We start from the raw sequence: 26,870 nt of genomic DNA, 5'->3' as shown, positions 1-26,870 counted from the left end.
ATGCCAATGCAACCACTGTGCTTCATTCAGAGTTACATAATCTTGCTGACTACTTTTCACTTCCAGAGGTTACTGAACTCAATATTCTCAGCATGAGAGAGAGAGGACAGGCTGGCAGAGAAGGGCACACATAGACACATAAAGCATAAATGTCCTTCAAGGAAGAATGCATCTGTACAAATTAGATAACCAGATACTAAAACCAATATTCCTGTTGCTCTTTCTCTTACAGATTTGTACTGCCATACAATGACAATGACAAAAAACTTCAAAATATTTAATTTCATATTATTGTTGATTGGGTCTGGATATCTCTACAAAGTAATCTACCAAAACAGCAATGCTCCCGACTTTTCATTTATCTTTTCAAAAGACACAGGTCAAGATTCCTTAAATCGAAATCTATCGGTGACTCGAGATGACATTGAACACAACTCCAAGAATACAATGGAACAAATACAACCCAAGAGAAAGGGACTAGAGGACATCCTAAACCATGGAGATGGCATCATATTTCTGGAGACTTCTGACACAATACAACCACAACCATTGGTTCTGTGTGCTGTTGAGTCAGCAGCTCGTGTATACCAAGATAGGCCGGTAGTCTTCTTCTTAAAAGGATTAACAGAACTAGATTTAGAAGATTATGAGAAGAATACATTAAGATATTTCCCAACCCTATCATCTCAGGATAACATCTATATTTTCCCTTTAATTACGGATGACATTTTCAACAGCACACCATTACTTCCATGGTATAAAAAGGTAACAATGCTTTGGATTAACCCTAATAATACACATATTATTTCAGCATTCATCTCCAGCAGTTTACCATAAAATGTATGGCAAATAAAAGCATTATTTGTGGGGAAAATTGAAAACAAAAAGCAATTTTGCAACTTTTGGGAAGATTTTTTTCTTCGCAGTGAACTTCACGGTAAAACCATGTTCTTGTTAATCTGCGGGTCAGTGCAACTAAAATGATACCCATGGTTAAACTTTATGTAAGAATATGAGCATGCTTAAAATAGTCCTTTTCTGACCGCTATAAGGTTCTTATTTTTTCTGTATACGCAGCTGTATAAGAGCTCATTTTTTGAGAGGTGACCTGTAGTTTTTATTGGTTCTATTTTTGCATAAATGTGACTTTTTGATCACTTTTTACTTAATTTATTTTCTGGGATGTGATATGACCAAAAATGTCTAAAAGTTCTCAGCTTTCTGGTAAAATGTATAATCCACAATTCATTAAAAAAAAACTTCAGACTGTCTAAAAATGATATATATGCTTTCACGTTGGGCAGAGATAGAGTGCAGCCAAAAACTTGCCCACACCCTATGTCCCAGCCTACTTGCGTACCCGTCCTAAACAACAGGTCTACAACCATGAATACAAATAAGTCACAGGGGCCTGATGGGAGACACCCAAAACTATTAAAAGAGCTTAGCGGTGAACTAGCTAAACCATTAACAGATTTATTTAACCAATCACTGGTAACAGGAGCCGTCCCGGAAGATTGGAAATTAGCAAATGTCGTGCCCATTCACAAGAAAGCTAGTAGGGAGGAATCAAGCAACTATAGGCCAGTAAGTCTGACATCAATAGTGGGGAAATGAATGGAAACCCTTCTAAAGGATAGGATTGTGGAACATCTAAAATCCCATGGATTGCAAGATGAAAAACAACATGGGTTTACTTCAGGGAGATCATGTCAAATAAAACTTATAGATTTTTTTGATTGGGTGACTAAAATAATAGATGGCTGAGGGGCAGTAGACATCGCATATCTAGATTTTAGTAAGGCTTTTGACACTGTCCCATGTCGAAGACTTATCAATAAACTGCAGTAATTGAGCTTGGACTCTCATATTGTTGAGTGGATTAGGCAGTGGCTGAGTGACAGACAACAGAGGGTTGTAGTCAATGGAGAATATTCAGAGCAAGGTCTTGTTACCAGTGTGGACCTCAGGGATCTGTACTGGGACCCATTTTGTTTAATATCTTCATTAGTGATATTGCAAAAGGTCTTGATGGTAAGGTATTGGTCTTTTTGCTGATGACACAAAGGTATGTAACAGGGTAGATGTTCCTGGAGGAATACGCCAAATGGGAAAGGATTTAGGCAAAATAGAAGAATGACAATAAAGAGAGGTAATAGTATAATACGTCACCCCTCTAGGTGACTTAGACGATAATGCCCTTGGAGAAAAATGTAAGACATATAATAGGAAAAACTCTATAACTTTTACTAGATGCCTCTTGATATGTATACAAAGATACAAACAAATATTTACAAGAAGCCTCAGAAATTATACACAAGGCAAATCTATGCCTTTTTGATATAAAAAAAATGATGTCAGCAAACAAACTGACTGGGAGGGAACAAAGGTGATTAGCCTGACCATAAAATTACCCTACCTATTCTAGCCCTTACCCTCACTAACATAAGTGTGGATAGGGGAAGGGGTGAAATACCACAATATTATATATACAATTAATTGGTGGTAACACTGTGTACATAATTCTCATACTCCATAATCCTACGTCTTTCTCCCATATGTTTGAGATGGGGTCATCAGGGGTGGAGGAGAAAATTGGAACATATTACAGATAGTATAGTATAAAGGGATAATAAATACTTGAGGCAGATATACAAAATATAAAAGCAAGTGTAGTGTAAAACTGTTATGGTCACGGCAGGTGGTGGATCCTCTGGGCCTGTGTGGATGGAGACATGAGCTGTGCAAGGGAGTGGAGTCTAAGGTGCCGCTGGTTTTCACCAGAGCCCGCCACAAAGCGGGATGGTCTTTCTGCGGCAGGCGGCACCCAGGTTGCTACCCCTAGCACGAATTGTCCACACAGGTAGCTGGGAGGTGGCGTGGCACAGAAGGAGACTGGCAGGACGTGGCAAGATGGCAGGTCAGGGCAGAAACACAGGTGCAGGGTAGGAAGGTAACAAGGAACAGGTACACAATAACAGAGACACAGGACTCACTATGGCAATAGACAACCAAAGATCTGGCCGGGAACCAAGGGAGGAGCTGATATTTAAGGACCAGAGTGCAGGTGTAGACACTTGACTAAATGAGCATTGGCCCTTTAAGAGTGAGAGCTCCAGCATGCACGCATGCACGCCATAGCGCCACTGGCAGCGGGGACATGACAGAGCGCTCACGGCCAGCGTGTCTGGCCGGAGCGCGGATGTTACAAAAACTTTGTCGCTGTCAGTTACAGTCAGATGCAGTCAGATATGCTCATATATATATATATATATATATATATATATATATATGTGTTGGGCTGGTCACCTTATTGATATACACCAGATTGGCTCCCAGACAAAATCAAATAGATAATCCACATGAGATCCTAACATATTATATATATATATATATATATATATATATATATATATATACACACACACACACACATTAAGGCCAAAGGAGTCCCAAGGTATGTGCCCAGTAGCAAAGATTCACCATTAAGACACTTAAAGATGATGTGCTGGGTCACTTGTGTGGTTCTGGATCAGACATCTTAAAGTGGAATGTTGATACTAGTAAGATGTTACTATGCCAATAAAACATTTTTTGATATCCACATGGACGTCCTGCAAAGAAAAAGAATGAACCAATTCACTACACTATAGAGTATGAATAATTAGATATAGTGTAATAGGCAAAATATAGATATCTTAATGTAGATTATAATTACATGATGTCCTGGAGACAGGGGTATGTGTGACCCCCCCATTGATAGCAACTGTAGAGAAACATCAAAGAATAAAGAAAATTATGACATTGCCCAAATGAGATCATAATATACCTGGCTCCTAAATCGTAAAAAACATAGTAGAGAAGAGAAGACCTCAAGATGTTGTGGATGTTAAACACATGATTCTGTGCATAAAGCCTGATGAAAGGCAGCTATAAACAACTGGGGGACAAAGTATAGAGGCATTCAATAGGCACATATCCAGCATAATGAAAAAATGAACAGAGCACTGAGATTTTGTGCAGGTCCCAATTTGGAATGAAACTTACCCCAGTGGTATCTCCGGAGAAGGAACATGTGTGAGCGGCGGTAATGGTAGGTGCCAAGCCTCTGATTATAAGAGCCATGGGCCAGAAGTGACAGTGTAATCAGTTATCCGCACTGCACTGGTGTGTAGCGCGGCCGGACAATCGTACGCAGGGCCATCCAGATTGTACTTGTGTACAGCGCTGCCGGAAGCAGAGTGACAAGCAGTGCGTTCCATAGGGCGGAAATGACGTAAGCCCTGAACGCTGCGCAGAGTGACACGCAGTGTATTCCATAGGGCAGAAATGGCGTAAGCCCAGAACGCTGCTCATAGTCGCTCAATGATAGACCTTGCAGCAATATGAGGGGAGGTACCAGAGTGGCTAAATGGATGTGAATGTAAAAAGGAGGAGCCACGACAATTCACGCTTCAGCGATATGAAAGGGAAGAACCAGAATTGCCCCTGTATACTGGGCAATCCAAGCTTTGGACATAATGGAGTGCACAACCATGAAAATTAGGATGATAAACAAATGAAAGGATGCTAAGAAATATGGGCAGAAATCATTACAAAATATTAAAGCAGATTGCAAACTGACTAGTGAATGTATGATTAAGTACAGTGACCCCCTGACCTACGATGGCCCCAACATACGATAATTTCAACATGCGATGGCCTCTCAGAGGCGCTCGCATGTTGAAGGTAGCATCAACATAAATGCTTTTGTATGTCGGGGCCATCGCATAAACGGCAATCTGGCAGCGCAGACTCATTCAGCTGCCACCGGATAGTCGTTTACGGTGCCCCGTGTGGTCCGCTGGCGAGCACTTACCTGTCCTCGGGGCTCCGGAGCGTCCTCTTCGGGATGCCCTCCATCGTCGTCGCTCTTCATCGTCGTCATCACGTCGCTGCGCACACCGTCCCGTCATCCAATAGAAGCGGCGTGCGTAGCGACGTGATGGCGGCGACGGAGAGCGAGGATGCCGGGGAAGCAGAGGCGTTGCCGGAGCGTCGGGGACACGGCGTCGGCGATGGAAGGCGACATCCAGGGCAGCTGTGACGGTCCGGAGAGGCGGGGACAGGTGAGTACAACTTCTTATACCAGTGGTCTTTAACCTGCGGACCTCCAGATGTTGCAAAACTACAACTCCCAGCATGCCCGGACAGCCAATCTGGAGGTCCGCAGGTTGTAGACCACTGTCCTATACTTTACATTGCACGGATCCCTCAACATACGACGGTTTCAACAAACGATGGTCCTTTTGGAACAGATTACCATCGTATGTTGAGGGACCACTGTATAAAAAAGATGAATAAAGATATAGATGATGATGATGATGATTAATGAAAAATGCAAAAAGATGATGTAAATAAGAAAATGATAAAATGATACAAATACTGATGCTGGCAAGCTGCAGGCCTGTAGGGCTGTACTGATGACAGTATACTAATCTAACAGCATTATACTGTCTGTGAACACAGAATAAAATATAAAACACATTGGGGCCCGTGATTTTAATAACTGTCACTCACCTGTTATATATTATTTTGAACACAATAAAAGTTCAGTATTAGGGGTGGGAATTAAATAAGGGTACTAGTGACCCTGGTGTTTACCGGAGTTAAAAGAATTTTGATATCAAACAGGTACAGATTTGCCTTGTGTATAATTGCTGAGTCTTCTTGTAAATATTTGTGGGTATCTTTGTATACATAGTTACATAGTTAGTATGGTTGAAAAAAGACATATGTCCATCAAGTTCAACCAGGGAATTGAAGTGAAGGGTGTAAGGGGATAAGGGAAAGGGATGTAGTTTTATAATTCTGCATAAGCATTAATGTTATTTTGTTCCAGGAATGTATCTAACCCTGTTTTAAAGCTGTTAATTGTTCCTGCTGTGAACAGTTCCTGAGGTAGACCGTTCCATAAATTCACAGTCCTCACGGTAAAGAAGGCGTGTCGCCCCTTTAGACTAAACCTTTTCTTCTCCAGACGGAGGGAGTGCCCCCTCATCCTTTGGGGGGGGGGTTAACCTGGAACAGTTTTTCTCCATATTTTTTGTATGGGCCATTTATATACTTATATACGTTTATCATATCCCCCCTTAAACGTCTCTTCTCAAGACTAAACAATTGTAACTCCTTTAATCGCTCCTCATAGCTAAGATGTTCCATGCCCCATATTAGTTTAGTCGCGCGTCTCTGCACCCTTTCCAGCTCCGCAGTGTCCCTTTTATGAACAGGCGACCAAAACTGAACAGCATATTCCAGGTGAGGCCGTACCAATGCTTTATAAAGGGGGAGTATTATGTCCCTGTCCCTTGAGTCCATGCCTCTTTTGATACATGACAATATCCTGCCGGCTTTGGAAGCAGCAGCCTGACATTGCATGCTATTCTGTAGTCTGTGATCTACAAGTACACCCAGATCCTTCTCTACCAGTGACTCTGCCAGTTTAATCCCCCCTAAGACATACGATGCATGCAGGTTATTAGTACCCAGATGCATAACTTTACATTTATCCACATTGAATCTCATTTGCCAAGTGGATGCCCAGACACTTAGTCTATCCAAGTCATCTTGTAACTTATGCACATCCTCTATAGACTGTACCATGCTACAAAGCTTGGTGTCATCTGCAAAGATAGAAACAAAGCTGTTAATGCCATCCTCTATATTATTGATAAATAAATTAAACAGCGGGCCCAGTACTGAACCTTGGGGTACACCACTAATTACCGGGGACCAATCAGAGTACGAATCATTGACCACCACTCTCTGGGTACGATCCATGAGCCAGTGTTCAATCCAGTTACAAACTAAAGTTTCCAAGCCGAAGGACCTTAACTTACCTGTCAGACGTATGTGAGGGACAGTATCAAACGCTTTGGCAAAATCCAGAAACACTATATCCACAGCCATTCCTCTGTCAAGGCTTCTACTCACCTCTTCATAAAAGCAAATTAGATTGGTTTGACAACTTCTATCCTTAGTAAACCCATGCTGGCTATCACTTATAATACAATTATCCCCTATGTATTCCTGTATGTAATCCCTTATAAGTACTTCAAACAATTTACCTACAATGCATGTTAGACTTACCGGTCTATAATTGCCTGGTGAAGACCTAGAGCCCTTCTTGAAGATTGGTACCACATTAGCCTTTCGCCAGTCCCTTGGTACAATACCAGACACCAGAGAATCTCTAAATATCATGAACAAGGGTACAGATATTACTGAACTTACCTCTCTAAGAACTCTTAGGTCCATCCGGCCCTGGAGATTTGCTTACATTTAAATTACTTAACTTACCTTGTACCATCTCTACATTAAGCCAGTTCAGTACATTACATGATGTGTTACCAGCACTGACCTGGCCAATGTCAGCTCCTTTTTCCATAGTGTATACAGAACTAAAGAACCCATTCAGTAGCTCCACCTTCTCTTGATCGCCCGTGACAACCTCCCCATTATCATTATTAAGGGGTCCTACATGCTCTGTCCTTGTTTTTTTTGTATTTATATATCTAAAAAATATATTTAGGATTAGTTTTGCTGTCTTTGGCCACCTGTCTCTCATTTTGAATTTTTGCTGTTTTTATTACATTTTTTCAGATTTTATTAAGCTCCTTGTACTGTTTAAATGTTATAGCTGACCCATCAGATTTGAATTTTTTGAAGGCTATTTTTTTGTTGTTTATTGCTCTTTTAACATCATTTGTCAGCCATGTAGGATTTAGTTTTAATCGTTTATATTTGTTCCCCTTTGGTATATATTTAGCTGTATAGTTATTTAGAGTTGATTTGAAGATGTCCCATTTACCTTCTGTATCAGTATTTGAGAACACCTCCCCCCAGTCTATGTCCTGTAGTGCAGCTCTCAGCCCAGGGAAATTTGCCTTTTTAAAGTTATATGTTTTTGCCTTCCCCGTCTGTCTTTGTTTTCTACATTTTGAGTCAAAAGTAACTATATTGTGGTCGCTATTACCAAGGTTTTCCCGCACAGTTACATTACCAACCAGCTCTGCGTTGTTGGAAATGATCAGATCCAACAAGGCATCACTTCTTGTTGGGTCCTCCACAAACTGGCCCATAAAATTATCCTGCAATAAATTTAGGAATTTTCTCCCCTTTGTAGTTTTAGCCAGCCCCCGGCCCCAATCTATATCTGGATAGTTAAAATCTCCCATTATTACCACTGTACCTGCCCGGGCGGCCCTCTCTATTTGTTTATGCAGCCGACCTTCTATCTCTTCAGTGATATTAGGGGGTCTGTAGATTACACCAAATATTATTTTTTCAGTATTTCCCTCCTTTTGTAATTCTACCCACAGTGATTCCACATCCTCAGAATCATCACACACTATGGCATCGTTCACACTGACTTTCATACCACTTCTTATATACAGACAGACTCCACCACCTTTTCTGTTCATTCTATCCTTGCGAAACAATGTAAACCCTTGCAGATTAACGGCCCAGTCATGCGAGGAGTCCAGCCATGTCTCAGTGACCCCAACTATATCAATATGTTCCTCCAGTATCAAGGCCTCAAGCTCCCCCATTTTATTTGCTAGGCTTCTGGCATTTGTGAACATACACTTTACATTTCCATTAAGTTTTACCCATATAGTCTCACTAATGGGATTTTCAGAGTTATTGGGGTTAATGTTATTGAGTTATAAGGGCTAATTGTACTATTTAAGTTTTTGGGGCTAATGGGCTAATGGGATTTTTTGAGTTATTGGGTCTAACGTTATTATTTAAGTTATTGGGGCTAATGGGATTTATTGCGTTTAAAGTTATATTTTACAATATTATTTGTGCCTCATTGGTAGAGTTTGTTCTATTATATGAAACTAGAAGAATGTGCAGGACTCTGGTAACTGAAATTTAATGTAGAAACCTGGGGCGCAAAAACCCTTGGGTAGAATATAGAATATTTGACACAGTCCTGACCTCAGTATCTGAGGAAAGGGATTTTGGGGTCATTATTTCAGAAGACTTAAAGGGGTACTCCGGTGGAAAACCTTTTTTTTTTTTTTTTTTTTTAAATCAACTGGTGCCAGAAAGTTAAAGGGGTACTCCAGTGAAAATCTTTTTTATTTGAAATCGACTGGTGGCAGAAAGTTAAACATATTTGTAAATTACTTCTATTAAAAAATCTTAATCCTTCCTGTACTTATTAGCTACTGAATACTACAGAGGAAATTCTTTTATTTTTGGAATGCTCTCTGATGACATCACGAGCACAGTTCTCTCAGCTGACGTTATTATAATAATAATGCTTTATTTATTGTTGTCCTTAGTGGGATTTGAACCCAAGTCCCCAGCACTGCAAGGCAGCAGTGCTAACCACTGAGCCACCATGCTGCCCTTAGCATACATTTGCTATGCATGGTTGCTAAAATGGACAGAGATGTCAGCAGAGAGCACTGTGTTCGTGATGTTATCAGTGTTCCAAAAAGAAAGGAATTTCCTCTGTAGCATTCAGCAGCTAATAAGTACAGGAAGGATTAAGATTTTTTAATAGAAGTAATTTACAAATATGTTTAACTTTCTGCCACCAGTTGATTTAAAAGAAAAAAGGGTTTCACCGGAGTACCCCCTTTAAACAGATTTGTAAATTACTTCTATTAAAAAATCTTAATCCTTCCAGTACTTATTAGCTGCTGAATACTACAAAGGAAATTATTTTCTTTTTGGAACACAGTGCTCTCTGCTGACATCATGATCACAGTGCTCTCTGCTGACACATCTGTCCATTTTAGGAACAGTGCAGAGCAGCATCTGTTTTCTATTGGGATTTTCTCCTACTCACAGTTCTGGACAGAGGAATGCAACAACAACAAAAAATGGCAGCCTGGGACATATGTATATATGCATGTGTTAAACAATTGATAAAATACAGTGTGGGTGGTATAGGTACAATAGTAAAAATTTGCAGTAGATAACTGAGGGTCTGTACAGTCTATTTTGCACATAAGCTAATAAGGTGCAATGCTATAAAGGCTATATGAAATAGAAAACACATACTATAAATAGGCATGTGCAAGTGCAAATAAAGTACTAGACTGCTAAAGTACAATAAGCCACCAAAGAAAAATTGATAGTAAATACCGACCACACTGAAGTCTGAGAGTCACAAGACCCAGGATGCCGTCATCCCAACAAGTGTTTCAGTCCATAGACCTTCGTCCAGGGGTTTCGGCATCCAGAATAAACACAGGTTTTATATCGTAGGTGGGCCAATGAGAGCGCTGAAGAGTTCATTATATAAAATATATAAAACCTGCCTGGTCAGGGAGTGAGAGCGTCCATCCTGCAATGATCAGTCACATGACATCTAGAGGTAGAAAAATATATTGCATAGATATTAGTAATACAAACTAATAATGTAAAATATATGGGTAGAGTGAAAGAATGAAGGACCATGGAAACTAATATATACAGAATAAAATATCATACTAGTGGAAAAAAAATAATTAATAATAGTAATGAAAAATTATTGATATATATATATATGTATATATATATATATATATATACACACACACACATATATATATATATATATATAATAAATATTACATGACCCTGAAACGTTATGTGTAAATAAATGAATAAATAAATCAATATATAAGTAATAAATAAATATATAGTTCATTGTATATACAAACAAATATTAACAAAGTGACTAGTGCACGTGAAAAAACAGTGCAACACACAGCGAGCATGCAGTGATCCAGTTGTGTAATATATATATATATATATATATATATATATATATATATATATATATCCAAACACAAAAGGTTTTTGCAGCACTACTTAGCTTCTAAAGAAAGACAGTCGGGTGCCAGCTCCCAAAGAACTTGATCAGAGTTCCATAGTTAGTCCATCCAAAAAATGGTGCAGCACTCCACACAAAAATCCAAGGTGCAAAAAGGTTTTATTCACTTCATATCAGTAGCAACGTTTCAATGATGTTTGTACTACATCTAACGTATTTTCAAGCTTTTTTTTAACTGATTTTAATGCACAAGAGAGCACTTTATTTGTATAGTTCACTACTGTTTTATATCCATAATATGGTTCACTAAATGTACACTATTTGTGTATATATATATATATATATATATATATATATATAAAAAGAACAAAAATATGTTATAAATGGGCAATGCAAATGATTATACTAGTGATAAACATAATAGTGTTACTGGGAATGTTAAATGTATCATGAATATACTGTATTTATCAGCGTATAACACGCACTTTTAAAACTTAAATTTAAGGCAAAAAGCCTGCCTGCATGTTATACGCCAATAAATCTTCTAGTCACTGATTTAAAGCGGCCAAAGCAGCGGCTGCATGTTAAGTATTAGCAGCACGGCCAGGACCACTTTAAATCAGTGACCAGCTGCGTCTTCTCCCCGCTCTGGAAAACTGTCACTTGTTTTCTCCCGCACTATCCACAGGTACTGGTGGATAGTGTGGGAGACACTGATTACCTTGTCCGGATCTGCCCTACCTTTTAATCAGTGTCTCCCGCACTATGCACCAGTACCTGTGGATAGTGCGGGAGAAAACAAGTGACAGTTTTCCAGAGCGGGGAGAAGACGCCGCTGGTCACTGATTTAAAGTGGCCGTGGCCGTGCTGCTAATACTTAACAAGCAGCCAATGGGGGGATCATGAGACAGGGGGAAATGATGAGGGGGGGGGGGGAATGATAGGGGATGATGAGACAGGTTGGGGGGGATGATGAGACAGGGTGGGGGGATTATGAGGGGGGAATGATGGGGGACATGATGAGACAGGGTGGGGGGATGATAAGGGGGAATGATGGGGGACATGATGAGACCGGGGGAAATGATGAGGGGGGAATGATGGGGGACATGATGAGACAGGGTGGGGGATGATGAGACAGGGGGAAATTATGGTGGGGGAGGCACTAAATGCTTAATGTCTGTATGGCTAGTGGTGGTCTATGACAGGGGGAAATGATGAGACATGGGGGGATGATAAGACATGGGGGGTGGTGATGAGAGGGGTAAATGTGGCATAGGGATTGATAAAAGGGAAGGAATGATGTGGCACTGGAGGGGACAGGACCGATATGAGGTGCAGAAGAAAATGAAGTTGGGGGGATGATGTGGCATTTAGTCCAAGTTCTTTATTTTACATTTTATTTTTTTTACTTAAACTTCCCTGTTAAAATGGGGGTGCGTGTTATACGCCAGTGCGTGTTATACGCCAATAAATATGGTAATTCATTCATAGTTAATAATGTAGTATATATAATAGTTATAATTAGAATATAACAAACTGGAAAGCGCGGTGCACATGCGCCTGCCAGTGTGCAATTCATGTTGAACATGATAAATAACAGAAGATAGAGGTTAATAATAATAACTAAATAAAAATGTAATTATAGATATAAAAAATAAGATGTGAAAAAGCATATATACATCTCATAAGGTTCCTTCATGAATGGTCTTCCAACACATAAAAAGGAAATAATAGTCTGCAAAATGGCCCTGAAGAATAACAAAGGCAAGAAAGATAGAATTAAAACAAAGTTAAAAACATAAAATTAAAACCATGTTATTTATAAAGGAAACCAACTAGAGGGGCAAAGAAGGTCAGAGGAACACTACAAAAATGGCAAAAAACGAAGCACTTCATTAAGGCCTGCAGGTTGTAAGGTATTTACTTGCCAAATCCATCTTGATTTGCACTGAGCCAAATGCTTACTCATATCCCCCCGCGCATATGTGGTGTGATACTGTCGATCTCTCGAACCAGGAGCAAAGGAGCATCACAGTTGTGCATCTTCTTGAAATGTTTTGGTATGGGTTTGAGATCGTCAATCACTTCCACTGTACGTGCAAGATTAATATCTTGTATATGTTCACGTGTCCGCACCTTCAGAGCATGTGTCATCAGACCAATATAGATCATGGGGCAGGGACTGGTTGCATAGTACACGACAGTTCTTGTTGAGCATGTAATATGGCACCTAATAGTGTCTTTTATTGATCCAGCAGAGTCTACGAAATCAAAGGCACGATCAATATTCGGGCATGCTATGCAGTGGCCACATGATCGGCATCCCAGTTTCATATTAGTGGCTCCAAAGGTGGTGCTAGGTGGTGTGGGAGCATATTCACTTTTCACTAGGGCATCACCCAAATTTCTTGAACATTGTGCAGTGATTGCAGGTTTTGTGGGGACATAATGTTGAAGTATGGGGTCCACCGTAACAATTGACCAAGATTTATCCATAATTTGTCTCATATGACACCAATGTGTGTGTTAATTGGTTATGAAGCGTACCTGATCATCTCCATTCTTTCTCTGTCTTGGTTGGAGAAGTTGAGAACGTGATTGCTGTTCGGCTCTTTTGTATGCATATTTCAGATTGCGATTGCTGTAGCCTCTGTTTCGAAAGCGTTTATGTAAGTCGTCAGCTTGGGTTTTGAAATTTTCCTCTGATGAGCATATTCTTCCTGCCCGTAAGTATTGTCCATACGGCACTGCCTTAATCATGTGCTGAGGATGAGAAGTCGAAGCATTTAAATATGTGTTGACAGCAGTTTTTTTTACAGAAAACATTGGTCTGAAGATTACCATTAATGTCTAGTTGTATAGATACATCAAAGAAATCAATTCGATCGGAGGCACAGTTATAGGGGACCTTGATGTTTTTTGTATTGTTGTTAAAGAATGACATAAAAGAACATAACTGAAAAGAATCACTCTGCCAGATCATTAGGACATCATCAATGTAGCGTGCCAAAACAGGACACGGTCCATTGAGACATACCCATGATCTGCCAGGAATAGGTCTCTTTTCCACAGCCCCAGGAACAGATTAGCATAGGAGGGCGCACATGCCGCCCCCATGGCTGTTCCTTGGAGCTTCAGGAATAGAGACCCATTAAACATTGTGTGTTAAAGTGAACTCAAGTAATTCCATAAAGAAACTCACCATTTCTGGTATGTAATTACTGGAAGTCAGAAAAAAACTTGGTAGCAGTCAATCCATCTTTGTGTCTAATGCTGTTATACAGGGATTCGATGTCACAGGTTACTAATAATGTGTCCGGTTCCAGATGTATGCCTTCGATGCATTGTAGTAGGTCTGTTGCATCTCTGATATAAGAAGGAAGAGACTCAACTAAGGGTTTGAATTTATGATCAAGACATTTAGCCACATTTTCGGTCAAGTTGCAATTCCCAGATATTATGGGTCTACCTGGTGGTCGAGTTTGGTTCTTGTGCACTTTTGGGAAGTAGGTACAGGGTGGCGATCACTTGGTGGGGGACTCTCAGAGCTTCAGATAGATCTTTAGAGATAATGAGGGGCATTTATTAAACCTCTGCTACGTATGTTAGTTTTTCCTCTGTTTTTTTTTTACCTGTTTTCCGCATATGTGCGACAAATTTATTATCTTGTCGCACGGGTTTTGTAAATTTGTCGCACGTAAGCGAATTCCGGATTTTTGCACAGTATAGCGATTTTTTTTTCTACCCATTGGAAAAGGTAATTTTGTGCTCTCTGCGGGATATTTATTATCCGGTGTTTGAGTATATCGGGTAAAATTGTGTCAACTGTCTCTTTGCCCTTCCCTTTTAGTTTTGAAGCTTTTTAAAGAATCATAACATGTCAGCAGTTGGGGGAAAACGGCAAGGAAAAAAAAAACATCTTTCTCAGCCTACTCCTGCAGAGGAAATTCTCAACAATATGTCAGCAGCTATTGCTACCTCACACCACTCTCAAACCTTACTTGTTCCTCCCTCTCAAGAGGATTCAAACTGTGGGGATACAGTTGTTTCTCACAAGCGACGTTTGGTTTCTGTGAAAAAAATAATTGCACCGACCCTGAAATTGAGATGCTTGTGGACGAGATATTTTCTATTAAAGATTAGTTTGTAAACTTTTCATAGTTTTAATTAAATGATAATTTTACATGCTTCTTGTTACCACAGTGGACCTCATTTGACACCCTTATATCATGGTACTAAAAGAGGTAATACCGGACCATTTTTCCCAAAATATGTTTGCTAAATCCGATTTGGTCCTGCTTTGCCCCCTCCAAGCATGCCAATGTCAGTCAAAGGCTCTCTAGACATGCTGGCAGTTGGCTTTTTGCAACGGCTGAAGCCACCTGGGTTGGCAGACACTGGCCAAGTGGCTCACCCAGTGTTTCCCAACCTGCCAGCCTCCAGCTGTTGCAAAACTACAACTGCCAGCATGCCCATGCAGCCTTTGGCTGTCTGGTTATCTGGCAGATGTATGTTTTCCAACAACTGTAAGCACCTGGGTTGGTCAACATTGCCCTATGGCTTAATCCACTGTTTTCCAACCAGGGCGACTACAGCTGTTGCAAAACTAAATCTTCCAGCATGCATGGTGTCACGATTCGGCTTCCAGGTAGTGGATCCTCTGTGTCAGCGAGGGATTGGCGTGGACCGTGCTAGTGGACCGGTTCTAAGAGGCTACTGGTGTTCACCAGAGCCCGCCGCAAAGCGGGATGGTCTTGCTGCGGCAGTAGCAACCAGGTCGTATCCACTAGCAACGGCTCTACCTCGCTGACTGCTGAGAAGGCGTGGGACAGAAGGACTAGGCAGAGGCAAGGTCAGACGTAGCAGAAGGTCGGGGGCAGGCGGCAAGGTTCGTAGTCAAGATGGATAGCAAGGGTTCAGGTAACACAGGCTTTGGACACACTAAACGCTTTCACTGGCACAAGGCAACAAGATCCGGCAAGGGAGTGCAGGGGCAGTGAGCAGATATAGTCTGGGAGCAGGTGGGAGCCAATTAAGCTAATTGGGCCAGGCACCAATCATTGGTGCACTGGCCCTTTAAGTCTCAGAGAGCTGGCGCGCGCGCGCCCTAGAGAGCGGAGCCAGCACATGACAGCAGGGGACGGGTAAGTGACCTGGGATGCGATTCGCGAGCGGGCGCGTCCCGCTGTGCGAATCGCATCCCCGACGGCCATGACAGTGCAGCGCTCCCGGTCAGCGGGACCGACCGGGGCGCTGCGGGGAGAGAGACGCCGTGAGCGCTCCGGGGAGGAGCGGGGACCCGGAGCGCTAGGCGTAACAGTACCCCCCCCCTTAGGTCTCCCCTTTTCTTTGTCCGGTAACTGCCTCCCCTGGGATGAGGACACCGGGAAAGAATGGAGGGTTTCCTCAATGGCAGGCAGCACAGCAGGAGTGGGAATGGGGAGGGAGGGCAGAGGGCGAAGCCTGGCACGGGGCAGTGTGACACCAGGACGGGGGCCATGAGGAGGCACTGAGGCTTGCCTGACGGGACTGGGAGGGGGGGAGAGGCACTTCCTATGGCAGGCAGAGTCCCAGTTCTTGATCTCCCCGGTGGTCCAATCAAGGGTGGGAGAATGAAGCCGGAGCCATGGCAGACCGAGGAGGACCTCAGAGGTACAGTTGGGAAGGACGAATAACTCAATCCTTTCGTGGTGGGGTCCAATAGACATCAGGAGGGGTTCTGTGCGGTAACGCACGGTGCAATCCAATCTGACTTCGTTGACCGCGGAAATGTAGAGCGGCTTGACGAGACGGGTCACCGGGATGCTGAATTTATTCACAAACGACTCCAAAATAAAATTCCCAGAGGCACCAGAGTCCAAGCAGGCCACGGCTGAGAGGGAGTAGTTGGCTGAAGGAGAAATCCGCACGGGCAGCGTGAGACGTGGAGAAGCAGACTTAGAACCAAGAGACGCCACACCCACGTGAGCTGGGTGCGTGCGTGCGTTTCCCAGACGTGGAGGACGGATAGGGCAATCCACCAAGAAATGCTCGGTACTGGCACAGTAAAGACAGAGATTTTCTTCCCTACGGCGATTCCTCTCTTCCTGGGTCAGGCGAGACCGATCCACTTGCATGGCCTCCTCGGCGGGAGGCCCAGGCGTAGATTGCAACGGATACTGTGGGAGAGGTGCCCAGAGATCTAAGTCTTTTTCCTGGCGGAGCTCTTGGTGTCGCTCAGAAAAACGCATGTCAATGCGGGTAGCCAAATGGATGAGTTCTTGCAGGTTGGCAGGAATCTCTCGTGCGGCCAGCACATCCTTGATGCGACTGGATAGGCCTTTTTTAAAGGTCGCGCAGAGAGCCTCGTTATTCCATGATAACTCGGAAGCAAGAGTACGAAATTGGATGGCGTACTCGCCCACTGAAGAATTACCCTGGACCAGGTTCAACAGGGCAGTCTCGACAGAAGAAGCTCAGGCTGGCTCCTCGAAGACACTCCGGACTTCAGCGAAGAAGGACTGGACTGTGGCTGTGGCAGGATCATTGCGGTCCCAGAGCGGTGTGGCCCAAGATAAGGCCTTTCCTGAAAGAAGGCTTACTACGAACGCCACCTTAGACCGTTCTGTAGGAAACAAGTCCGACAACATCTCCATATGCAGGGAACACTGAGACAAAAATCCACGGCAGAGTTTAGAGTCCCCATCAAATTTGTCCGGCAGGGACAAGCGGAGGCTAGGAGCGGCCACTCGCTGCGGAGGAGGTGCAGGAGCTGGCGGAGGAGATGGTTGCTGCTGTAGCAGAGGCAGAAGTTGCTGTAACGTGGCGGTCAACTGCGACAGCTGCTGTCCTTTTTGGGCAATTTGCTGCGATTGCTGAGCGACCACCGTGGTAAGGTCAGCGAGACTTGGCAGCGGCACCTCAGCGGGATCCATGGCCGGATCTACTGTCACGATTCGGCTTCCAGGTAGTGGATCCTCTGTGTCAGCGAGGGATTGGCGTGGACCGTGCTAGTGGACCGGTTCTAAGAGGCTACTGGTGTTCACCAGAGCCCGCCGCAAAGCGGGATGGTCTTGCTGCGGCAGTAGCAACCAGGTCGTATCCACTAGCAACGGCTCTACCTCGCTGACTGCTGAGAAGGCGTGGGACAGAAGGACTAGGCAGAGGCAAGGTCAGACGTAGCAGAAGGTCGGGGGCAGGCGGCAAGGTTCGTAGTCAAGATGGATAGCAAGGGTTCAGGTAACACAGGCTTTGGACACACTAAACGCTTTCACTGGCACAAGGCAACAAGATCCGGCAAGGGAGTGCAGGGGCAGTGAGCAGATATAGTCTGGGAGCAGGTGGGAGCCAATTAAGCTAATTGGGCCAGGCACCAATCATTGGTGCACTGGCCCTTTAAGTCTCAGAGAGCTGGCGCGCGCGCGCCCTAGAGAGCGGAGCCGCGCGCGCCAGCACATGACAGCAGGGGACCGGGACGGGTAAGTGACCTGGGATGCGATTCGCGAGCGGGCGCGTCCCGCTGTGCGAATCGCATCCCCGACGGCCATGACAGTGCAGCGCTCCCGGTCAGCGGGACCGACCGGGGCGCTGCGGGGAGAGAGACACCGTGAGCGCTCCGGGGAGGAGCGGGGACCCGGAGCGCTAGGCGTAACACATGGTCTTTTAGTGCATGCTGGGAGATATAGTATTGCTACAGCTAGAGGCACCCGGTTTTGGAAACACAGAGTTAAGAATCAAACAGTGTTTCCCAAGTAGTGTGCCTCCAGCTGTTGCAAAAATCTAGCTGCCAGCATGCTCTGCCTGCTACGGCATGCTGGAAGTTGTAGTTTTGCAAAGTTGGAAGGTTCAGAGGTTGCCGAAGTAAAACTTCCACCATGCTTGGGCAGCCATGATTTGCTGTAATACACATTTGAATTGATCTTTGCTTCACATAAATCTCTGACAGAGGGGGGTTAGCCACCATGGCCGATGGCCTTTGATGGCTCCGGTTATAAATCCGCAGTCTACACCTTCCGCTCCCCAACATGATCACGGCAGTGAAAGAAAAGTCCCGATGACAGTGGTGAACGTTCTTGTTCATTAAAGAACCCAAAATCAAGAAATTCTCTCTAGTCTTTATTCGCCAGCATGGGATTTTTTTCAAGATTTTGCACACCACATTTAAAATTTGTCCATTTTAAAAAATTACCCAAAAGATTACAAAGCTAGACTAGTTGGAAAAGTATCAAACTATACCGAAATATTGCTATCCGTTTGTTTGCCAACAGACTTCTCTGAAAATGAGTAAAATGTACAGGTGTGTAAGCCTAGCTTGACGTGGAGTAAATTTTGCAGGGTTTTCAAGCCATTGAGACTTTTATGCGAAAGTCGCGGTTAATAAATCTTTGACTATGTCAAGTCAGACTTTCAAAACAGCGTAAATTACCAGGGAAAACAAATACTGCTCTTCTTGCTTTCTTGGTAAAATGTTGCACGAAAAAACACGGTGTTGCAATTGCGACTTTCTTGCGACAAATTTACACAAAAAAAACGGGTAAACCGTTTGATAAATGTCCATCAATATTACCATGTACGGCAGAATCTAGGATAGAATGCAGTTCAGATTGAAACTTTAACAGGGGATTGAATGTAAATTTTCTGTAGCATGTCTGATCTCGAAGTTGACGATAGGCATACATTTTTTTTAGATCATATTACTACGATTCCGCCTTTATCAGTGGATTTATAAACTACATCACTCAGACTGCGCGGATGTTTCAATGACATGCGCTGTTCCTTTGTTAGATTATCATTCACCATTACATCAGGAAAAGACTCAAATTCTTTTGTGACTAGTTTGACAAATAATTCTAAAGAAAGGCATAGTGATAAGGAAGGAAATTTCTGAGAACGCTTCTTGATACATGATGCTACCTGTTGGTCTTGTGATATTTCTTGTTCGTGAAGGAGCTCTTCCAAAATTCGTAAAGCCGCCCTTTCTTCTGGCGTTGCAAATTCTTCCATGTCAGATCAGTGGAACCATTTTTTGAAGATCAAAGATCTTACAAAAAGGTGACGCCAGAAGAACGGGCGGCTTTACAAATTTTGGAAGAGCTCCTTCACGAACAAGAAATATCACAAGACCAACAGGTACCACCATGTATCAAGAAGCGTTCTCAGAAATGTCCTTCCTTATAACTATGCCCTTCTGTAGAATTATTTGTCAAACTAGTCACAAAAGAATTTGAGTCTTTTCCTGATGTAATGGTGAATGATAATCTAACAAAGGAACAGTGCATGTCATTGAAACATCTGCGCAGTCTGAGTGATGTACTTTATAAATCCACTGATAAAGGCGGAAATGTCGTAATATGACCTAAAAAAAATGTATGAGGCGGAAGCCTATCGTCAACTTCGAGATCAGACATGCTAAAGAAAATTAACATTCAATCCCCTGTTAAAGTTTCAATCTGAACTGCATTATATCCTAGATTCTGCCGTACATGGTAATATTATCTCTAAAGACCTATTTGAAGCTCTGAGAGTCCCCCATCAAGTGATCGCCACCCTGTTCCAGCTTCCCAAAAGTGCACAAGAACCAAACTCGACCACCAGGTAGACCCATAATATCTGGGAATTGCAACTTGACTGAAAATGTGGCTAAATGTCTTGATCATAAATTCAAACCCTTAGTTGAGTCTCTTCCTTCTTATATCAGAGATATAACAGACCTACTACAATGCATCGAAGGCAAACATCTGGAACTGGACACATTATTAGTAACCTGTGACATCGAATCCCTGTATAACAGCATTAGACACACAGATGGATTGACTGATACCAAGTTTTTTCTGATTTCCAGTAATTACAAACCAGAAATGGTGAGTTTGTTTATGGAATTACTTGAGTTTACTTTAACACACAATTTTTTTTATGTTTAATGGGTCTCTATTCCTGCAGCTCCAGGGAACAGCCATGGGGGAGGCATGTGTGCCCTCCTATGCTAATCTGTTCCTGGGGCTGTGGGAAAGAGACCTCTTCCTGGCATATAATGGGGACATCTCAATGGACTGTGTCCTGTTTTGGGCACGCTACATTGATTACATTGATGACGTCCTCATGATCTGGCAGAGTGATTCTTTTTAGTTATCTTCTTTTATGTCATTTTTGAACAACAATACAAAAAACATCATGGTCACCTATAACTACACTTCCGATCGAATTGATTTCCTTGATGTATCTATACAACTAGACATTAATGGTAATCTTCAGACCAATGTTTTCCATAAAAAACAGCTGTCAACACATATTTACACGCTTCGACTTCTCATCCGCAGCACATGATTAAGGCAGTGTCGTATCGACAATATTTACGGGCCTGAAAAATATGCTCATGAGAGGAAAATTTCAAAACCCAAGCTGATGACTAACGTAAACACATCCGAAACAGAGGCTACAACAATCGCAATCTGAAATATGCATACAAAAGAGCCAAACAGCAATCATGTTCTCAACTTCTCCAACCAAGACAGAGAAAGAATGGAGATGATCAGGTACGCTTCATAACCAATTACCACACACATTGGTCTCGGATGAGACAAGTTATGGATAAATATTGGTCAATTCTTACGGTGGACCCCATACTTCAACATTGTGTCCCCCCAAAACCTGCGATCACTGCAGGATGTTCAAGAAATTTGGGTGGTGCCCTAGTGAAAAGTGAATATTCTCCCACACCCCCTAGCACCACCTTTGGAGCCACTAATATGAAATTGTAATGCCGACCAAGCAGCCACTGTGTAGCATGCCCGAATATTGACCGCACCTTTGATTTCGTAGACTGCTGGATCAATAAAAGACACTATTAGGTGCTATATTACATGCTCAACAAGAACTGTCGTGTACTATGCAACCGGTCCCTGCTCCATGATCTATATTGGTCTGACGACACATGCTCTGAAGGTGCGGACACGTGAACATATATGAGATATTAATCTCGCAGGTACAGTTGAAGTGATTGACGATCTCAAACCCATACCGAAACATTTCAAGAAGATGCACAACTGTGATGCTCCTTTGCTCCGGATTCGAGGGATCGACAGTATCACACCAGGTTTGCACGTGGGGATATGAGTAAGCATTTGGCTCAGTGCATGAATTGCTTTTTTTTTTTTTTGCCATTTTTGTAGTTTCCTCTGACCCTCTTTGCCCCTCTAGTTGGTTTCCTTAATAAATAACATTGTTTTAATTTTATGTTTTTAACATTATTTTAATTCTATTTTTCTTGTCTTTGTTATTCTTCACTGCCATTTTGCGGACTATTATTTCCTGTTTCCGTGTTGGAAGACCATTCATGAAGGAACCTTATGGGATCTATATACACTTTTTTACGTCATATTATTTATGTCTATAATTATATTTTCAAAATAAAAAAAATGGTGGATCCGAGACCTGGCAATACGAGATTCGAGCTACCCAAACAACACCTATACCCACGGTGTTAAAAAAAAAAAAGTGCAGTATACAATATAGAAATTGGGACTCAGAGTCATGAAAATTGGAATAATCTTGATTTATTAGATAAATGTATATATTATAAAATATTCATAAACTTGTGTTCTGTGACTCACAGGGCCCTTGTGGGTCCACAGGAAAACAATTATAACAATTAATAAATGGTTAATAAATGGTTATTAAAATAAAATCAATAACATAGCAGATATACATTTATAATTAAAATCTGAATAAAAAATAGGGTTAAAAAATATTATAATCCTTTAAAAAAGTGTCCACATATCAATAAAAAGCAGTGAGCTAGTGCTTGTAGAATATGGGATAGTCTCTCTCAAGTCACGATATTCACAAATGTTTTACATCCAATTGAATAGAGTATCCCATGTAATCTCTCACTTGAGAGATATATTACATACAGCAATTGCGGAATTATGTAACTTTGCAGAGTTAGTTTGTCACAATAGTATCGTTTGTCTTTGAGGTTATACACGATCCTGGCTCTCTATGCAGAGAGCCCGCTGCTAGAGACACAGCCTGTCTCAAAGGTATGCAGTAACAATGGTAAACTTTAATAGTATAGATAGTTAATGTGCAGATATAGAGAGTTGGTACCTTCTATTAGTTGCGCTCGGTAACACGAGCGAGTCCCAATTCCCTGGGCAGAAGGAGTGCTGCTGGAGACTCTCAGGTAATGAGCGGCAGCAGTGGGCTCAGTCTGTGGGTACTACAGATGTTTTCCCGCGATGGTAGGAGGAAGCCTGTGGCGTCCTCGTTGTTGAGGTTTGCACGAACTGTCTTGGATAGATTGACAGACAGCATTGAATGTTAGGTAACGCTGTATCTGGCAAGAACTTGATATTGTGGCACTTAGATTATAGATGTATGTGGCTGGTATATGGCTGGATGCCTTTCAGGACGCCCCTTAGGACCTTTCTTCGGCAGCTAAGCATATGCTTAGCTGCCGAAGAAAGGTCCTAAGGTCCTAAGGGCCTGAGAGGGCCGAAGGACAGACTTAACCACAGATGGACTATCAATCTCCTCTATCAAACTCTATATCACACCTTTATCCTCATCGCATTTCTCAGACTCAGATTCCACATGAACACTTTTAGCTGGCTTCTTAGAACTCCCAGATGAAACATTAGTAGAAATAACAGGAGTATCAATTCCCCCCAGAGTAAGATTGGCAGGTTTACATCTTGGGAAGCGGAAAATACCTGTGCGCCCAAGTGGCCGCCATGATGACCACTTGGACGCGGACGCTTTTCACAGGTCCTGATGAAATAGATATCTTCTCCACAATAGAAACACAGACCGTTGAGAAACTGTAACCTTTTAGGCTTCTCTGGAGTAGATATGGAGCCAAGTTGCATGGGTTCCCCCTCAGACACCGGTTGGTAATTGGAAACAAAAGAAGAGTCAGGCAAAAAAGGAGAGAAAGAAGAACACTCCTGTCTGCATTCACGCAGATGTCTATCCAGATGCAAAGCTAACATAATTGCTTGGTCAAGGGTGTCCGGAGAGGGGTAAGTTACCAGCATGTCCTTTAACATATCAGATTATCCCAATCTGAACTGGCAAACAAAAGCTGGGGTATTCCATTTGGAGGCCATGCATCACTTTCTAAAGTCTGCACAGTAATCCTCAACTGGTCTGCGTCCTTGTTTTAATGTACGTAGCTGAGACTCAGCATATGCAGCTCAGTCTGGTTCTGCGTACAAAAGACCCAATCCTGCAAACAAAGAATTCATTGAGAACAACTCAGGGGCATCAGGATGAAGGGAAAATACCCACTCTTAGGCACCCCATTGCAGAAGGGACATAATAATTCCTGCTCTCTAGTCCTCAGTACCAGAAGAGTAAGCTCTCACAAAATGCTTTGAACATTTTTCGGATTCTGGAAAAATGATCCGGGAGTCTAATCTGTGGTTTTAAGGGAGCTGAAGCGGGGACAGGAGATACCAGAGAACGGGCAGACTCCAGCTTCTGGATTCTGGTTAGCAACCCCTGAATAAGCTGCTCCTGGTCTCGCAGCCTCTGAGTCAAGGTCTGGATTAAATTGGTCTGGGACTAAGAAGACTCGTGCTGCTTAAGTCTCTCAGCTAAATACTGGACCAGCTGAGTGAGACCCAAATGCAGGTATTTTGGCCTGTGAAAATGTCACGTTGTGCAGGGATAGAGTGCACCCCTAAACTTGTGTATCCGTCCTAAACAACAGTTCCACAACCACAAAAACGGTCTCTTTTCACACACTGAAAGCGTAGTCAAACAAGCTGAGTCAAAGCCAGGAGGTTACAGAGTACAATAACAGAGAGCAATAGAGGAGTCAAGAGCCAAGCCAAAAGATCAGAGAACCAGATAAGACAATAATAATACAGCGAGCTAGCTACAGTTGCAAGAACTTTCACAGGCGAGGCATGAATGAAAGAGGCTTCCTTATATATGACTGTGAAGCTAGCAGGAGGATCCTAATAGGCTCAGCAACCTTAACCACACCCAGCAGCACAGAGGTGTAGTTCCACCAAGCAGAATAAACAACAGAGCTAGAGAATATTAACCTACGAGTTCTGACAGAACCAGTTATCACATATACTTTATAATAGTTGAACAAAATTTCTAGAAATATTTTTTAATTAAAAGGCCTTTTTTGTCTCATAATACAAGCTACTAAAGGGTCTTGTGCTAATACATAAATATATTTATTTTTTCATTACATTTGTAGATTAATCCCAAGAAAGAAATGTACTGGATCCACATCTTGGCAGACAGCATTAGGTTGGCACTTATCTGGAAATATGGTGGCATTTATATGGATACAGACATCATCTCTATTCGGCCTGTTCCATATCAGAACTTTCTGGCTGCAGAGTATCCCAGGACTTCAAGCAATGGCGCCTTTGGATTTTCAGCCCGACATAATTTTACATGGAAGTGCATGGAATATTTTGTTGAGGATTATAATGGTGAAATATGGGGACATCAAGGGCCATTTCTCTTTACCCGTGTCATAAGAGAAATATGTGATTTACCAGATTTTAAAGACGTTGAAGATATCAGCTGTGGAAACATTTCTTTCTTGAACATACAACGATTTTACCCTATTGCGTATGGACATTGGCAACACTTTTACCAGGTTTGGGAGACATTGCCAACTTTCAATGACTCTTATGCCATCCATTTATGGAACTATATGAACCAGTATGAGCAGAGAACTATGGTTCCTGGTAGTAATACATTGGTGGAGCATCTTTACAAAAAGCATTGTCCATCAACATATGGAGCTCTCCAAAGAAATGAGAGCCTATATGTGTAGTCATAGGTAGCAAAATTGTCACATTTAGACTGTGGAGAGGTCTAACCCTGTAGATGTCTTTTAATGTGTTTACTTTTTATAATGTATTTATTGTCAAGTTGTCCTAAGGTAATCAGTACTGTGAACAAGAATTCTGTAAATCCTTAATGAATCATAGTGTGGGTTTGGTATAGGTTAATTTGACACATTGATTTAAAGTGGCACTCCAGGAAAAAAGCTATTGGTTTTCCATTGTACTCATATATTAGGAAGTTGTTTATTTGTATTTGTCGTTTAGTTGCATATCATGAATCATCATCAGCCAGTGGGTGACTAGGTGCTTACCGTGTTGCCTTGAATAGGACAGTCCCCCACCAATCTTGAGAGCCATCACTATCTTAGAGGAAATAACTGCTGGTCAGAGACAGGCACAAGAAATAAAGGTATATACTTTTCCATTGCAATTTTGAGTATATGGAATGTTAGATCTGAAACTCCACTATGTTTGTAATATATGTCTGCAAACTGGAAGAACAGAAAACTACATGCTGGGAGTTGTAGTTATGCAACATCTGGAGGTTCACTGGTTGGACCAAACGCATTGATTTCAGTGGGCTAAACATAGTCTAATACTTATTATGTTTGGTCCATTTCTAAACATATCAAGACTCAAAAGCATGGCCACCTGAAATGGACCGAACATATTCACTATTAGACTATGTGTGTAACAAACATAGTTTGGGTAGGGTTCTATGTGACCATACCTTGGTTTGGAGACAGGGCTTCCCAGAAACATTTTACAAGAATAAACATAATAGGGTATAACTTTATACTGTATATGATATATTGATGTTTCTTTTGAAGAACAGTTCATAGTCTAAAGATCCCTACACAGTACACAGTGGGCTGAACAGGCTGCATAATCTGAATATTGCCCTGTGTAAACCGATGCACCCATTTATTGGCTGATCGCAATTTTTTTGAGGGCCTAAAAGTTGTTTTTCACTTGCACAACTTCTTGTGTAAACCCTGTGTAATAGTCAGACTATACAGTAAGTATGATTATATGCCAGACACGAAATACTCCCTTTTTTACCCAAGTGCCATTTACTTATATAAATGTTTGCCCTCTACTGGCTAGTTCTAATAAGTATGTTGGAGAAAGCATGGTTGGATGAAAGAATTTGGCTTTTCTCAATAACAAAAACAGATTTTTATAAGATTAGATCTAATTAAATAAAAATTAAGTTAAATTTCACCTATTTAATTCTGAAATTCCTACTAACA

At 42.1% G+C, this 26,870-nt stretch overlaps 1 protein-coding gene across 1 annotated transcript; it reads left to right on the top strand.

The window, feature by feature from the left end:
* The first annotated feature begins 282 nt into the window (after window positions 1–282).
* Window positions 283–25,604, top strand: LOC130360968 (alpha-1,4-N-acetylglucosaminyltransferase-like). Its single transcript, XM_056563528.1, has 2 exons — window positions 283–765; window positions 25,014–25,604. The coding sequence occupies exons 1-2, from the start codon at window positions 448–450 to the stop codon at window positions 25,602–25,604; spliced, it is 909 nt and encodes a 302-aa protein (XP_056419503.1). The 5' UTR covers window positions 283–447.
* Window positions 25,605–26,870: the final 1,266 nt, after the last annotated feature.

The sequence above is a fragment of the Hyla sarda genome, chromosome 3 (genome assembly GCF_029499605.1).
Source record: "Hyla sarda isolate aHylSar1 chromosome 3, aHylSar1.hap1, whole genome shotgun sequence".
Classification (NCBI taxonomy): domain Eukaryota; kingdom Metazoa; phylum Chordata; class Amphibia; order Anura; family Hylidae; genus Hyla; species Hyla sarda.
The sequence above is the reverse complement of the archived record's forward strand: the minus strand, read 5'-3'. Positions and strand labels throughout refer to the sequence as shown.

What these genes read in the sequence shown, in the direction of transcription:
- LOC130360968 (XM_056563528.1), top strand. Translation starts at nt 448, where the DNA reads ATGGAACAAATACAACCCAAGAGAAAGGGACTAGAGGACATCCTAAAC. An exon ending in TACTTCCATGGTATAAAAAG is followed by an intron (nt 766 to 25,013) that starts GTAACAATGCTT and finishes TTACATTTGTAG; the next exon opens with ATTAATCCCAAGAAAGAAAT.